This window comes from Equus przewalskii, chromosome 13 (genome assembly GCF_037783145.1).
Source record: "Equus przewalskii isolate Varuska chromosome 13, EquPr2, whole genome shotgun sequence".
In the NCBI taxonomy this organism is placed as follows: domain Eukaryota; kingdom Metazoa; phylum Chordata; class Mammalia; order Perissodactyla; family Equidae; genus Equus; species Equus przewalskii.
The window spans coordinates 73,718,541-73,736,203 of NC_091843.1; the positions used below are offsets into that span (position 1 = coordinate 73,718,541).

Below are 17,663 nucleotides of genomic sequence, written 5' to 3' on the forward strand. Positions count from 1 at the left end.
CCCACCTACCATTAAAGAAACACCTGAACCTAGATTCACTCAGACTCTGAGGTACAGATGTCTGATCCTCTCAACGTGTTTCCTCCCAGAACTTTTATCCATCTCATTTTTCCTCACCCTTGTCATGGTTTGAGACAGGCTTTTCTCTATTATTTCGGCTCACCTAGAACACTTGATGTAAATCAGGGCACCTCAAAATTAGAAAGATAACAGCATAATTATTGAAAAAAGAAGAAAGGAAAAAGAAAAAAAGAACCATAGTAGTGGTCTTAGGAGTTAAGAATTAAACTTGAAAACTTACTATATTTAGATAATTGTTTCTTGTTTCTGGATTTAGAAGAAGGGAGCCATTGATAACCTGTACCTAGCTGTCAAGCCCCATTTCTCCACCAGAACAGAAATTGGAAAATTAGCAATTTCTAGGTGAATTTGAATTGTAGAAAACCTGCTAATGTAACTTTAATTTTTCTTTATTTAAATAGTCCAGATTGACTGTTTACACTGACTTAACTTACTGAATATTTGCTAAATATTCACTTCACTTTATTGCTGAAAATATGTCTTGATGAAATGACACTAGGGAGTTCTCTCTCTTCTTTGTTAATGAATAATCGCTTCCTTCTAAAGATAGCAATGAAAAATCAACAGTAATTTCTTCTAGAGTGTGGTGTCATTCAGAATGTGTAGACAAGTTGAGTTGTCTAATATATTTTTAGCCACAGCTCAAATTACTTAAGTGATTGAAAATCTCTACTTTGCTTTGTAAACAGACCTTAAAATTCAAGGCATATTAGATATATGATGCTGGACCACTTTTTGACTACACATACTGCTCAAGAATTGTGGCATTCCTCTTTCCATTCAAAGGATATATATTCTAATCCTTTAAGTGATGTTTTCATTAACTAAATAGCACTTTTCAGGCAGTTTTTGTTCATTACTGTAGAATTGGCCTTGTAGCTGTTATTCATCGGGTAGTTTCCCTATTCGTTGTTCTGTGCTACCTTATAATTATTAGTTAATATCAGGGGTGAGTATTCTAAAAGTTGACCACCATAAGTTCCTGTGTTTTCAGTGAATCATTCATTATAATTAGCTGGAATCAGGAACTCTGGGGAAATAACTGATTAGAGAATCATTTAAAATAACCTATCTAAATCTGTGATGTTTGTGTAGATCACCAATATTTGCCCTGATTATGTGTACTTAGTCAGGTCCAATATTATCTGTGATTTTGACTCTCTCAGTTTTCCAGTAATCACAGCGAATGTAAGTAGTCTCGCTCCAGAAATCTCACTTTAAAAAAAAATTAAAAATAGCCACCATGTTTTTTACAGCTTTCTGAACCAATTTGTGAAAAATCCTTCCAAGAATTTGGCAGTAAAGGTGACAACTCTCCTTTTACTCAACTAACTCTTCCCTTTAAAGATAAAAAAATGTAAAACTAATTATTTTTGGAGTGCTTTTGGATAAATAACAAAATAATACGAACTTGCATTTGTACTTGAAAATTATGAGTTAATTTGGAATAACTACTGTTGCTGTCCCCATAGCAGTGTCTCATAGCTCTTAATGCTGTGTCCTAATTATTGGGAAAGTAAGTTGAGGACCAGTGATAGCTGAGGCAGGAATACCATACATTAAGTATTGACCTCCCTTCCCACGACTGTCTGTGCCTCACTTGTCCTCTCTTTCTCTTTCCCTCTGTCAAGTCTGTCTGGGTCACTGCTCTTGATGGCTCGCTCTGTCTGCATATTGCTCTCTGACTCTCTTTCTCATCTGGTTTAGTCTCTATGTTTGACTCTTTTCGTACAGTTTTTGCTTCCCTGTCTTCCTGGCTTCCAGTCTCCCTGACCTAGAGACTCATTGTCCTGCAGCCTCTAGAATCTCATCTCCCCCAGCCCGAACCCTGCCTGCCCCTGTCTGACCTGTGTGGTTTGCCTGGGTCCACTGCCCTTCACTTCTCTTTGACTGCCTGATATGTGCCTCCCTCAAGCCACAAGGTCTCCGCTCTTGCCCACACATTCCCAGTCTGCTCCCATCTACACACCTTCCCTGCCTGCTCTGTCTGTCTTGTCACAAGACATCAAGTTACCAGTGGTAAATCTGTCTGCTGGCAAAAATACCCCCAAAACATTCATCTTCAGATAAACTGCATTGCTTTCTAGAAGTGATTCAGAGCATCTAAAATAAATATTCTTTGGTACTAAAATGAAAATTCCAAGTGAACATTAGGCACCATAGATAGGCGAAATATTTTCTATTTATAAAATCTCAAGATGGTCTAAGTTGATTATCAGCACTCTAAAAGCAGGGGTTTATTTTTTAAAGTTTTTGAACCATCGTATTCTTTAAACTATTGTCCTTCTTTACAGGAAAATAGTTTTATTTGATGACAAATTTTGAGAAATAATTTGTGTGGTCAATGACTTCAGTTTTTAAGTATTAAAATTAACTGATATATGTTGTCTATTTTTGAGAATTGGTGCTAGTATTTCTGCCTATATTGTCTGTTAATATGCCCTTAAACCATATGGGTCTCACCCCAAGTATTCGATATGTTATACCAGTAAATAAAGCACTCATATGCCAGCTAGTTTACAGATGTTTTGAATAATCTCATGGCACAATCCTTGACAGAATTCAATTGTATTACATAATTTCTTAATTTCTAAAATACTATAGAAGTTACCTGTTGAAAATTTGGGCAAAGAAACATAAACATCATTTAAAACTTTGTATAGCAATGATCTCTATAAATGAGACTTTTGTAAGAGACCCTAAGTTAAAATTTTCTAATAACCTTCTAAAATCAATCTTGGCTTAGAGATTCTTATATTTTTAGCTAATATTTCAGTTGTTCTTTAAAAGCAGCATGAATTATTTCAGATTTTTACTTTTATTTCCTTTTAATAAATTGCCTTCAAAGAAATTTAGTCTTCTTTCTATTTTAATTTATGTTGCAAAGTTACCATACCTTTCCCGCTTAGTTTCCAGAGGGAAAGTGGCTAAATTTAAAATAAGGCATTGTTAATTGAAGGCCACAAATACAAATGATTAAATATAACCAATATGTGGGAAGGCTATTTGTGGAAGCAGAGGATATGCAGTTTATAGTGGAAAACACAGTCTTCCATAGCCGTTGTGGTGCGGCACTTCTCTTATGAAGGGATAATCCTCCAGTGTTATTTGGTTTTGCTTTTCTTCAGAAACAATATCAAGCATGTAAAATCCACATAGGCAGCAAAGCTTAAATTTTAGAAAATCCAAATTTAATTATTTTTACCAGTTAATGGATTACTTTAATAAATTTGTTTCCCCTAAAATTTGAGCCTGATTCCACATCTTACCCCAAATTTGAGTTAGTCTTGGTTCTCTTGAGGAAAGAAACTAACTGTAAATATTTTTACTTCCAATTCCACAAAGATTATTCAGCATTTAATATGTACTAGGCACTAGTCTAGACTCTTAAGGGTATAAATATTGCTGGCCATGACTCTTGCCACTCAAGGAGCTCAGAGTCTCCTAGAAAGAAGTCTTCTGTTTATTGCAAAGGTTCTCTTTGTTCCTAATCATAGGATGATCATTGAAATAAGTGGGGTAGGGAGGAACGTTAAGGACTTATGAACTCATTCAGGACCAATGAGTACCTCTTACTTCACTGGCACCCGGCTTTATTAGATGGTACCCCACTGCTATCTAAGAGTTAATGCATCTTCTGAAAATATCCCCCTTCCTTCCACACTGTTATGAGACTTTTTACTCTAGATACATGTTCCAAATGAATAGGTTACTTGTCATTTCAAACTCTTTAATGGTAGTAATTCAGCAGTTATGAAGAAGAGCTTTGGATTTATCATGATGGTGGGAAATTTGTATTCTCCCAGAAATGTGGAAAATTAATTCTATAATATGGCCAGATGAAGATCCACAATCACACTGTCTACAAAATGGGGGATAATACTCGTACCATCTTACTGGGTTACGGTTAGAATTAAGTGAACTAATCCGTATAGGACTATTAATATAGCACCTGGCATATAGTTAGGACTCAGTAAATACAGGTGGTCTTCCTTTTGCACAGTTCCAATATATACAAATTTCTGTTAACATAGTTTAGTTAAATAATACCAATCCCCTGAAAACAAGGTTTAAATTACAGTTACTGCAATATATTAACTGTGAATGATTGCATTAAGTACAAATCTCTATGTAAATAACAGATGCACATCATGATCAGTGGCCAATCATATCACTTCTTTCAAAATCTGTTACTGACCGATCACGTCATATCTGGTATTCAGTTCATGCACAGATAGTACTCTCTTCCATTTTACAAAAATGGATGATCAAAAGAGAAACTTGGCCAACAAAGATGAAAGTGCAGCAAAGACATGAAATGCTGGAAGTGAAATTGGAAACTCTTTGTGACGAAAAAGATGAAGATGTCCCAGAGGAAGTGATGCTAACAGAAAAACCCTTCACATCAAATGAACTCTCAGAGATATTTCACGACACTGGGAGTGCGAAGGATAAAATGTTGGAAGCTGATCCAAACTTAAGAAAATGACAATTTGCCAAGGCATAGAAAAGATTTGCTTGTACCATATCGTAAGTTATATGATGCGAAGGCAAGCACCATTCAAACTACCCTTAATAAGTTTTTTACAAAGAAATAAAGCATTTTAATTCTCAGTGTTTCTGTTTTAAATTACAATGTACTAAATAAAGTTAGTTTTACTATTTTTTCATTCCCCCAATCATTTTTAGCTGACAGTACGAGGATTTTTAACATTTTGACAAAAAAACACTTAAGGTCACAGAACAGTCATAGTTTTTCCCATTGATTATTGTGGAATTATTCCATGGTTTCTGCTTGTATGGTCATTTTTATAGTCCCACACTACCATACAAAGCAAGGACTTCCTATAGTTATCAGTATTAGAAATTATTTGTTCAACAAGTCAAGTACTATAGTTTTAGAGAAATCACTCCTTGCCTTTCAATATTTGAGAATTTACAACTTTCTGTAATTTCTCTCCTGCTTCTGTCTTTGTATTTCTAGATTATCTAAGTCCTGATTCTAGTCATGTCTTGTCATAGGGTTCCTCTCAGAGATTCCCACTGTATCTTCTACAGAAGTACAGTATTTAAACACCTAAATTTTCCTATTCTTTAGTATTCTACCTTATTTCTTTATTCTCCTGAATCTGCTTAAATTGCAGTGACGCTTTCCCCTTCATTCTTCCTGCTAATGTCCTATTCGTCCATCCTCCCCTTCAACCCCTGAAAGCCTATCAGTTCTTTAATACATTGTCTTCCTTTCAAAATGACACCTGCCCTAGAACATATCCTTCTGAGAAACTTCTTTAAATTCATTAGTTTCTTCCTTACATTTCATCTACATTTCTGTCAATCATAAAGGATAATGTCTTTCTTGAATTTAAATTATTACAATAAATTCTATGTAAGCAAAATGTAAAATTCTAGCTGGAAGCCCAAGTTAACACTTGCCAATGATGTCATGATTGGCAACAAAATAAAAATTAAAAATAAATTCTGTCCATTTTCACTATGAACCCTTTTGTACTTCTTGAACCATGTGACTGTATAGTTGAATATTCAAAAAAGTAATGAGTGAAATTTACATTAAATAAATAATGATAATTGAAATCACGCTTTCCATTTTCCACTCACAGCTAGTTTGATATAATTGCTTACTAGAGTTCAGAGGCTTTCAGAAGATGAAACCTTTATCTGCCTGATGTTATCCACACACACATAGAGTGAAAAGCAGGCTTCTGGGAGCTGCAGTGGACTCTAGACCAATAAATGTGGATTTGGGCATGAGTCCTTTGCTCAGAAGAGAGCCTTGATAGCCTGGTTGGTTCTCTTTAAGACCTTTGGAATCATAGTGAGGTGACTTTGGAAGAGGATTCAGTTTTATCAGCTGACTTAACTGTCTCACTGTCTAAAGCCAAGAGCTTTGTCAGGTCTAAAATGCTAACAGTTTTCAATTTACACGTTCAGATAAAGTTACTATACTGGAACTTACAATTTTAAGTCTGGTACTACGTCTTGAATTTTCCATGGTCATTACTGCATTTCATATTACCTAATACAAGTGTTCATTTTTCCAAAAAAGGTGTGTCTCTCTTTGGCTTGTTTCAGTTTATAGATTCTTAAAGAGATTCCAGGGAAATTCACAGAGGCCCCAAACTTATAATGGTAATGGCACTGATATCAATCAATTTGGAATCTCTTTAACAAAAAATAATTCTCACAGCACCTAAAAGAGTTCTCTCCTGTAAACACATTCTATTCTACTTCTCATTTGCTTCTCTGAGCCCATGTCACATCCTGAATTTCTGGTTTCACTGGTCGTAAGCTGTCGTTTCTGTTAGGTGTATTTTACTATACAATATAATGGAAATATTTTTGTTAAACAAGTTGTGTGTTCCCTGCTCTAAAGTGTAAGCTGAGTACAAATTTGAATGTAGAAGACAGTGAGTGCACCATGACTAGAGTAATCAATGCAAGAACATCTTTAAAGCTTTTCTTCTGTAACAAGGGCAAACTCAGCTAAAAAGTTTGTTTAAATCCTGCTCGGCATAACAAGAACCTTTAAACTTTATCTGTCTGTGACTATCTATGAATACACCTGACTCATCACCTGGTGCCTTTCAACTCAGCACTCCTCACCTCAGCTGCTCTTCCTGCCTCATCCAGATATTTAAAATTCTTTGAGGACTTCTTGTGAAGGCTGTAGGGTTTTTATGCTTAATATTACTTTATAGGACAGAAACTTCGTAGTTCATGAATATCACAGATCTATAAAATGAAATGGAAGGATTTTCCCTATATACTGTAAATCTCTTTGTAATCTCTGTGTGGTTGTGTCATATCAGAAGCTTTTATTTCTAAGCAGCAATTATATCAGAGCAGTGTCATTTTTAAGTCCTTCATAATCTGAAACGAGGAAATTCTATGTTGGCAGCTCTACTACATTCCAGTTTTTCTCTACATATTTTATAGGAGTAAAAACATCTCGTGTTACTGTTATTCACAAATGGCTGTCCTTTTGCCCATGCTCTTGTCCTCTGTTATCCCCTGTGCAGAACAGTGCTATTGCTATCTATTTTGTAATATCTCATAGAGCAATAAATGATTCTATTTAGTGATGACATTGATTTGATTAACTCCTTGTCCATGTTATTACAACTTTAATGTTGTTCTTGTGTGTACATTACCTTCAGGTATCAGTTTGTCTAACTGCATAACTTGTCTTTGATGTTTCACTTTGTCTTACACAGTTTTCTACTTAAAAATCTCCACAATGGATTAACAGTTTAATCATTTCAGTGTATTCTGAGGTAGTTTTCAGTTAACTAAATTGTCTTAATGTGTGGTGTTAACGCTTTCACTGTGAGGTGGGCGGCGTCATTCCATACATACTCAGCTGCCACAGTTTTGCTGGATTCCTGACTTTGGTCCCTGACTAATGTGGTTCTGAGGACCTACACTTGCTCTGCTGCTGACAGTGCCCTTATGCCCTGATGTCTGGCTGGTGCTAAGTTACTAGAACACCTGCAGAGTGGGGAAACTATCAAATTAGCATCACGTAGTCTGCCTTCTCCTCTCTGTTTGACTTGTACCTCATTCTTAGATGTTCTGGTCTAGTCTGTTGATTTAATCACATTCAAAAAGTGTGTTTTTTTGGAGACTCTGCTAGAGGAATGAAACTTCTCATATATTCTTGAACAAAGCCCTGACCTCCTTCTGGAGCGTGAGCAGCTTTGGGAGAGATGCATTTGGAGAAATAAGGAAGCACGGACCACCTTCCTGGCCAGTGAGATAATTGATCAACATGATGATGTAAACCAAAGCCAGATCTCCCTCACATCCAGGTGTTTTTATGCCCTTACTGTACTTGGAGCACTGTGGATAGCTCATGCATTAGCACACTGTTTGGCCCATAAGTACAAAATAAATGGTATCTGTAATGTCCATTTGGGAGGTTCCATATGCCCCAGGTGGAGAGCTAAGACATGAAACTCCAGCTGATTGTTTAAGGCACCCAATGTATCTGAGTGGAAAGGCAGTAAGTTCAGAGCAGAGGGAGATCACTGTGGTCCCGAGTGTTTAGGCAAAGCTTTCCCAAAAGATGAAACTTGAACCAAGCCCTATAAGGATGTTTATTATTAACTTTGCCTCCACTGTTTCTTGCTTCTTCTCATTAGTGGATCTTGGCAGTTGCTTTTGCCATCTTAGAATGGGGCATACTTAAGGAAAGCCTAATACTATAAATCCTGATACTTTGTGTATTTCTGCTTAAAACTTAACTTCTCTTAATTCCAAAGGCCCTAATAATAGAAAACTAGTAACTTCTCTTTGGGCAAATGTGGCTGTCCTGCTCTCCTGACAGTTTCTCTTCTCCCATATTTAGATTATAAATATACAGGGCCTGGGACCATGTGTTTCTTATCCTTGCTTTGTAATTCCCTATGGATAAGACTGGCCTGCTTCTTACATTGTAATCTAATCACTTACTAAGAGGTCTCTGTATTTGTTGAAGGTGATGGATTAGCCTTTCAAACACCCCAGCCCAGACGGTGCTGGTTGTCTTGGGCATTCCCATCACCTGCCTTCCTCTGATCTCTATTTCTGTTCCAACCAAATATGCTCCTGCTTTTTTTCCCTGATCACTCCATTCCCATAGCACATTACATATACTTTCAAGAAAATGTCAAGACTTCCTTTAAAAATATGGGCTATTTGTGACAGCACATATGCATAAACCAGGAGATAGGCACATTGGCAAATGAGATCTGATCAAGTACAGACAGAACCTTAATTGAGAGCACCCAAATTAATTTTGAAAACCATCAAGTTAATATAGCCTTACTTTTTAGTTTAGTAAATGTTTTTAGCTACTATGTTTTAACTCAGTAAACATAATAAAGCTTTCCTCAAATTCAGTTGAACTCACTCTTTTCCAATTTACTGAAAACATATTTATTCAACTATTGTTTTTAGACAACTAATGAACCTTTTCTCTGTGATTCTCTTTTGCAACTGGGCTGGTTTCAATATGTGGGCCTTAACTGATACAATAGGTCCTTTATTCCTCTTTGTGATCCACCTTTCATTCTGTTTCGCAGACGCTCCTTGGTTGCTTTGTAATTTTGAAAAAGTAGCATGTAGGCATACCTGGCAAGAATAGCTATCAGCAAAATGATTCTTAAGTGAAATTTTGTGTATTGTAAATTGTCTTTTCATAGACTATCATCTTGAAACCTAACTCAAGGCAAATATGGCCACCTTTACCATTAATGCTGCAGAGATTCATTTATTTGACATTAAACAAATATTGACTTCCCTCTGTGTGTCAGATAAGTTCCAGGAGCTGAGAATCTAGCAGTGAACCAGACAGACGAGGACCTTGCTCTTTACCAGCACACATTCTAACTAGAGTTGTAGTGGAGATGCAGACAACAAACAAATGATCAATAACACAGCCTGTAGAGATGACAGTTGACTTCCTGATTCTTCTTTTTCTCTCTACCGTTGCTTCAAGGCCATATCTACAACCTCATTGCCTGTAATGTTGAGATGAATTTACTCTCATAATGCTACTGCCCCCATCTAGTAAGAGGTGTTTAAGGGCCTTGTTCTAGTGCAGGAGAGAAGGGATGGAGAGGTGCCTGGGAGGGTCAAGTTTCTCATTATTAAACTGGAACTAAATGTGCTTTGCTCTCAGAATTGTAAAGGTAAGGATTCATTCACTCATTCAGCAAACATTTATTGAGCAGCCTATCAGTCAGGGTTCTATTATGTTCCAGGCTTTGTAACACCTACTGCATGCTGTTAAGTACCTCACACTCTAGTTGGAAAGACAGAGACATAAAAGAAATAATTACTGATAAATGTTATCATAAAAACATACATCAAGTACAAGGGGAGTAGCACAAAGCAGTAACTAACTCTGCCTGGGGGAAGGCTTCGCCATAAGGTGACTTCTAAACTGTGTCTGAAAGATGACTGGAAACACGGCATGCTTCATTTATTCAGGAAATGTTTACTGAGTGCCTTCTGTGAGCCAGGCACAGTTGTAGGCACTGCAGACACAGCAGTCAACTAGACACAGTCCCTGCTCTCTTGGCAGCAGAGAAACAGATAATAAACATATTAGACAAATAATTATATTAGGTGGTTAATAAAAGGAACAGAGAGTGATAGGGGGTGCTGTTTTAGATAGAGTGATCAAGGAAGGCCTCTCTAATGAGATAACATTTGAGCAGAATCCTGAATGATATGAGAGAATGAGACCAAGAAGCGCGAGGAAGCCATTTCAGACAGAAGGAACAGCATGAATGAACAAAGGCCTAATAGTCACGAAAAGCGTGGCATCTTTAGTGCAAAGTGAGATATTCTCACTAAGCCTGGGGTAAGATGGGGTGCAGGGAGTTGGGGAGAGTATGGTAGATGAGACTGGGAAAGAAGGAAGGAGGGGAGGGAGGGAGGGGCCAAATGGTGAAAAGCCATGTGTTCCATACTCAGGAATTTCAGCACTCACCTTGTTGACTGGGGGAAGAGGAGTTAAATTTTGAAAAAATTTTAAGAGGAAATGACATGGTGAGATTGTTGTTTGGTTTGGTTAGGTTTGGTTCAATTTTTGGAAATTACCTCTAGCAGCAGTATGCAAGATATACTTGAAAGGAGAAGCAGAAGAAGTCAGTTACAAGGTTATTATTATGTGGCCTGAATTAAAACAGTCAAATGAGGCTAGAGAGGAGATGGTAGAGTTCAGATGTTTTAGGAGACCCACTATGTAATATTTGGTGCCCTACAGAGTATGGGAAAGGTCAAGAACCATTCCTAGGTTTGAGCTTGGGTGACCGAGTGAATGATGATGCCATTAACCAGCTCAAGGAGCCCTAGAGGAGTGGCAGGTTTAGAAGTACAGATAATGAATTTGACTTGGGGCAGTAGGAAATACAGAACTGGAAATGAGAAGAGAAGTCAGAGCTGAAATACAGATTTGGCTGTTACCAGCATTTCATGGAAATTTAAAAAGGAGGAGGAGCAAGAAGAGCAGCCAGCATTGTCAGATACTGCAGAGAAGTTTAATAGGACGAGAATTTTTAAAAGCCCATCGGATTTGACAGTTGGAAGGTCAGCGATGACTTCAAGATGACCAATTTCAGTAGATGTAGGTGGGGCAGAACTACATCAACGTTGAGTTGGAGAGTGAAGGAGTAAGAGACTGGGAATGTCCAACCAAGGTCACTGTCTTTCTGTTTTCCCAAAGCTCCTCCTTGAAAACTTTGAACCTGAAGTCAGATCTTCTTCCCCCTCTCCCCTCCTTAGCTTTCTCCACCCAGGGCCTAGGACTCGATGCCTGAGCTGGCGACATGATGGAGGGACAAATATTCTAAGATCTTTGGGTCTCTGATGGGAGATGGGCCGGGGATAGGGGAACCTGGTGTAGGTGAGTCAGGTATTTAGAGAGCATCTTCAATGGGAAATAGCCAGTCCAGAGACCTGTCTCCAGAGGGGGAGAAGGATGGTACATGTAGGTCTCTATTGTGTGTGGAAACTCTAGACCTAGAAGCTAAGGTAGGATGGAGAGCAAAGGACTTGAAAGAAAGATGGAATTAGTCAAGAAACTCAGTCATAGGGAGAGAGTGGAAGCTGGCAAAGTGTGTGGGTGGGGGTAGATCTGACAGTAAACTGATATTAACTAGAAATTCAGGCAAGGATGCTTAGGTTTCTTAGGGCACAGGGACTGAAGAGGTGCAAAGAAGGCAGTACTTGTGACCATAAAGATAGCAGTGAGGGGACAGTTGATGAACTGAAGGGTAGTTCCCAGCAATACCTGGCATATAGATGTCGAACAGATATTTATGAAGTGGAAAGGGATGTTCAGATTCTGTGGAGGAAAGGGATTAGATACCAGAGTTCCTGAAGAGCTGTAAGTAAATGCCTAGGTTCCCTTCAGGGAAAGGATGGAGGCAGTGACTCAGGGATCCCAGACAACTTGGAGGTACAAAGCCCAAGAGGGAAACTTGCACCCCGGAGGGAGTTGGAAGCTAAGTTCAGAGTAGGGGACGCACTCCCTTAAGCCACGGGACGCAAGGAATTGCCACTGAATCTACCAGATTTCTCCACCACCGCCTGTGCACACCCATGGCCTCAATTTCTCTCGCCTGCACCGCTATCTCCGCCCACTGAGGGGCGGGGCTCGAGGGCAGGGCTGGTGGCTGTTGGAAGCCTCGAGAGCTGTCAGTTCCTACCAGACTCCCTGCTCCCGCTGGGGTGTGGTCTTACCCCATGGCCAGTCACAGGCCCTCAAACTTCTCCCCACTGCCAGGCAGTGGCAGGGACGGGCTGACTCTCCCATCTCATTGAGCTCCCAGGCGGCCCCTGGTAGGCTGATGGTCTGGCCAGGGGTCGGGCCAAGGGTCTGCCCGGGCCCTGGGGTGTGGAGGGTGCCCCTGGGTGCCCTGCTGTATGAGTTCCTGGGCAGGATGGCACCCTGCGGGCCCCAGCTCACAGCTGGCAGGGCGGGGGCCTGGTTCCCGGGCCCCTCCGAGGCCGCCTTCCCCGGGCCATACATCGTCCTTCGCTGCATCCCAAGGTTGGCGCTTCCAGAAGACGTCTCTGCCATTGAGAAAGAGATGGCGCAGCTGGCCAAGGAGCTGAGGCAGAAGAGGATGACCCTTGGGTACTCGCAGGCCGACGTTGGGTTCGCCGTGGGGCCTCTTTTTGGAAAGGTCCTTAGCCAGACGACCATCTGCCGCTTCGAGGCCCAGCATCTCAGCCTCGCCAACATGTAGAAGCTGCTACCGCTGCTGAAAATGTGGCTGGAGGAAGTGGACACCGAGAACCTTCTGGGCTTATGCAACATGGAGACAGTCCTGCAGCAGGCTCGGAAGCGGAGACGGGCAAGCAGGGAGACTCGCATCGGAAACTCCCTGGAGAGAGTCTTCCTGCAATGCCCAAGGCCCACACCGCAGCAAATCAGCAGCATCGCTGGGCAGCTCCGGCTGCAGAAGGACCTAGTCCGAGTTTGGTTCTATAACCGGAGCAAGATGGGCAGCCAGCCAACCAATGATTTCTCCCCACCAGAGGAGGTGGGGGCAGCTGGCTCTCCTTTCCCAGGGGGACCAGTGTGCTTTCCCCTCGCATTGGGGCTCCATTTTGGTTCCCTCCACTGTGGGGGCCCATACTTTACACCCTTGTACTCCTCCACCCCGTCCCCTGCGGGGGTGCCCTCCTCTCTGCCCCGACCACCACTCTAGACCTCCCCCGGCTTTGAAACTGAGGGGCCTGTCCTTATGGGGGTGGCCATACTAGTCCCTGAGGTTGATTACAGGGCTTTTAGCGTCAAGTTCTCCATTCACTGTGGGAAGAAGTTAAGAGTACTAGGGGATGAGGGTGGGAGTTATTTGGGAATATTATGGGGTCGAGGTTGAAATTTATTGCTGCTTTGTGTTTTTCCTCTTGTTTTTGCCTAGCAATGGTTTTAAGGTACATTACAATACTTAGATGGTTTCGGATATTTGGTTTCTCTTTTAATTAATTGAAAATTGTGTCTGTTACTCCTTGTGGTGATCAGTAAACATAAAATTTATTTTTTTCTTATAAACACGATATTGAGTGAAAAATTCAAAGTCACAGAAGACTGTTTCAGTATACCATTTGTGTCAACAACGAGCAGCACTTTGTGTAAACACAAACACGAAGTCCAGGAGAATAGTTTCCTTCAGGGGAAGGTTTGAGGATGAGATAAGAAATGAGTACAGGGAGCCCACCCAGAGCGCTGGCTGAAACACAAGTTTTCTTGTTCTTTGCCTTTCTTGAAAGATGCATTTTTTTCTAATTCACTTTTTCATTTAGAATGCCCCAGCTTTAAGTGAGGGTCTCAGTTCAACCCTCCACCTTATGCAGGCAGGTTTATTGCCTGTCCTGCCACACACAGTTGGTGTATTTCAAACCCCTTTGTTACTGAGATTGGCAGCTCAGCCCCAACTCCAGCTCTCGTTTTCAGCTCCATTTGGTTTATTCCCTGGGAATTTCCCTTACTTTCTTTTGAGCTCAGATGTGCTTTTTTAGAGGAAATTAGTGATAGGTGATCCAACATTCCCTGGTGACTTCTGCAATGGTACATCTTAATCAATTTTCCAATCTCTCCTATGAAATTGATCTTTTCCAGTTTTCTGCTTCTGCATTGGTCAGTTGGGGTCATTATACACTAAACAGCAATCATTAATCCCTCTCTATTGTCACATCTGCTGCCATACACTTGCATGTGATATTTATTGTATAATTCTATCACTCTTTATTATATCTGAGTTTATGTCTTCTTCTTTGCTAACTAATCTTGTCAGTTTTTTCCTTCTCTGCTTTTTTCTCCTTAATCAGTCTTACAAAGAATTTATGTATGTGTTTTCAAAGATCAACCTTGTTGATTTTTATCCTATTTATCCTATTTACTACTGTTTTTATTTCCTAATTAGTTGATTTTAGCTTTTACTTTTATTAATTGCTTTTTTCTAGTGTCTTCTGTTTTCCTTCAATGTATATTTTTTCTTCTTGTCAGTGCCTGAAGATAGAACACTGACAGTACACATAGGTTAGTAAAGGGAAGCCAAACTTCAATTGCTTGGCTTTAGATTCAGTGGGTGACTACTCACTTACTCTTGGACTATTCCTCTAAAAGTCACACAGCACCAGTCCCATTCCTTCCTTTTGCTAGACAGCTCTTCTGGAAAGCCTTGGAAGGGCGATATTTCTGCAGAGGCTCAGGCAGTGTTGAATGCCAGGATGGACAGTTGTGATTGCGCTGTGAGCATTTAGCTCCTAAAAGCTGTGAGGAGGCTCTGACCCAGGCTCCTCCTTGAGTTCTTCAGCCCCTGCAGATGTGGAGAGACACTAACGGGCTCTCAGTGTCAGGGAACAGTTCCACGGGTCTGCCTCAGCACCCTGCATCATTCACACAGCTGCCACACCTCTGCTTAGGTGAGTACTGGTGTGTGTCTCTGATCAGCCTTCACATAATTTAAAATGAGATTTTCCATCACAGGTCCTCTTGACTTGAATGAAAAGAGAAAAGGCTGGGCCTTGATATTTAAAGGATTTCATATTTTTCAGAGATTTAAGATTGATGGATATAAACCTTAATAAGATCCCTCAAAACTGATAAGGAACCACCCTTAGAGTTGGGAGAAAACCAAGAGTGTGTTGTCAGTGGTTAACAGTGTCAAATGTACAGAGATCAAGTAACATAAGAAATCAGGCCCGGTCGCGCAGTGGTTAGGTGTGCACATTCTGCTTCAGTGGCTCGGGGTTTGTCAGTTCAGATCCCAGTGCAGACATGGCACCTCATGGCAAGCCATGCTGTGGTAGGCGTCCCACGTATAAAGTAGGGGAAGATGGTCATGGATGTTAGCTCAGGGCCAGCCTTCCTCAGCAAAAAAAAAGAGGAGGATTGGCAGCGGTTAGCTCAGGGCTAATCTTCCTCCAAAAAAAAAAAACTAACATAAGAAATCAAATAAGATATATCATTTCACTAATAAAGATGTCACTGGTACCTTTAGTGAGAACAATTTCAGTGGAGTAGTTAGTGGGGGCAGATGCCAAACAACAGTCCAAAGTCTTCATCTTTGCCAGATCCCCCCTTCCTCAATTAAAAACATGAGTTCTAACCACTCGCTCAATAGAATCTTCACTGTCATTCTGAAAGTATTTCCTTTATCTTGTGTTTCCTTTAGACAAGTCAGGTCTTCTTAACCTGAAGACGCTAAACTCCTCAAGAGTATAATCAGAATTGTGTGTGCATACGTGTGTTTTCTTTAAAGATAGGGATGATAGCCTTCATCATATTTTCAAAGGGGACTATGACTCTTGTAGATCTACAGTTTCAGAATTTAACAAACACCTTCCATTTGGCCACCTTACTTTCAAGATTTTCCCCTGCCCGGGCCCTGTCTAGTAGGTAATTCCCAGTTTTCTTTGAATTTGTATTTTCTGGGTATCTCAGTGTAGTATAAAGGCCCTGAATCACTTCTTGCATAAGTCTTTCACATGCAGACAAAATGTTGTATTCATTATTGGCTTTCTTGTTCTTATATTTTTATCAATCCTTGGCACTTTAATTTGATTCCTATCATAAAGAACAATTTCTCCTCTTCCTGGAAGTTTTTCCATCTATTGTCAAAACTTTGAAGTGTTAGGTTATCCTCCCTTATTTTAAAACATTATCTTGCTCTTGAAATAGCATCTGTTTTCTATAATTTCATATTTTTGAAATATATATACTGTACATCTTTGTTTATTATACTAAAACTATGTCACAGGGATTTATTTTTCAGAATAGCCACTTTTGTTTATGGCTTTCTTCTAGAAATAGTCTTGCTTACTAACCAGTATTGATTTCCTTGACAGAATCTATTCATGACGAATTCTTTTCAGGGTGCAAAATTGTATTATCCATATAGAACAATGTTTTTAAGATGAAAACTATAATGCCATTCAAATAAAATCCTAGTGGAATGTGGGAGTGGTACTTAGCAAGGTGATTCTAAACTGAAAGAATGAAAGTTAGGGAAATAAGGAAATTCTGAAGGTAAAGAGTTAGGGTAGCCTTGTCCTACCAGATGTTGTGAAACTACAGTAATTTAAACAGTGTGGTGATGATGATGGACAAATTATCAGAAACAAATACTTGGCTATTCCGTTCATGGGAATGTGAAGTGTACAACCTTCGTGAAAGGCTATTGGGTAATTCATATGGGAAGTTCTTAAAATGTGCTTTCACTTTGGTCCATCATTTCAACTTTTAAAAATTTTTATAAGCAAATAATTGTATTTGTGTGCAAAAATTTAGTGATAAGGGTGGTCATCACAATATTTTTTTTTTGTTTTAATAACAAAAAGTTAGAAACAACCTAAATGTTCAACAAAGGGTTAAGTAAATAAAAAGAAACACCATATACAGTAAAAAGTGTGTTATGGAACTACAGTTTTTGACAAACAGAAAGTTCAGAATAGATTGTTGAATGAGACAAAACAGTTTATTAAACTTTATATCAGTTTTTATTTTTTAAGGAAAAAGGTATATTACATTCAGAAAAAAATGTGTATATTGGTCTTGTTGGTGATTTTTAAAAAAATTTTGCTATATCTATTATACGATTAAAAAATCCAAGCAATATCTCTAAAGGAAGGCTCTAGGAAGTCTAGGGTTCCTAAAAATATTTGTTCTTTCAGCCTTTTTTGTCTCTAAAATGGTAATTTCTCATTATAAAGCAATATTTTAGGATAATAAATCTGACCTTTTCATTTTTAGTCTGATTTCTAGCCTCTGTAAAAGAAAGGCAATTCTCTAAATGGAGGAGTATTGGGACATATCAGTTAGGAAGACATTGCTAAAAATTAGGGGTTTTTTATTTAATCAGATGCCCATTAATGTTAAAGAGCTCTAGTGTAGCTCCGTGAGTGAAGACACCTGCCATATGTCTGTTTTCCTGCACAACATGGTAATTTACAATTACAATTAGTGTGTTTACATACCTCAGTGTAGTGAACCCATATTTAGAATATAATGTAAGCCCAGATCATTTTCATCTTTCTGAATGTTTACTTTCAATTTTAAAAAG

General features: G+C 39.3%; 2 protein-coding genes across 33 annotated transcripts in view; both read left to right on the forward strand.

Moving 5' to 3' along the window:
* The window catches only part of ARB2A (ARB2 cotranscriptional regulator A), a 382,974-nt gene that overhangs the window by 264,127 nt on the left and 101,184 nt on the right, over window positions 1–17,663 (forward strand). The gene's annotated exons all lie outside the window — the stretch shown is intronic.
* On the forward strand, window positions 12,220–17,008 carry POU5F2 (POU domain class 5, transcription factor 2). Its single transcript, XM_070571465.1, is given in 2 exon segments — window positions 12,220–12,382; window positions 12,385–17,008. Coding segments are annotated over 2 exon segments (969 nt in total). The 5' UTR covers window positions 12,220–12,333; the 3' UTR covers window positions 13,305–17,008.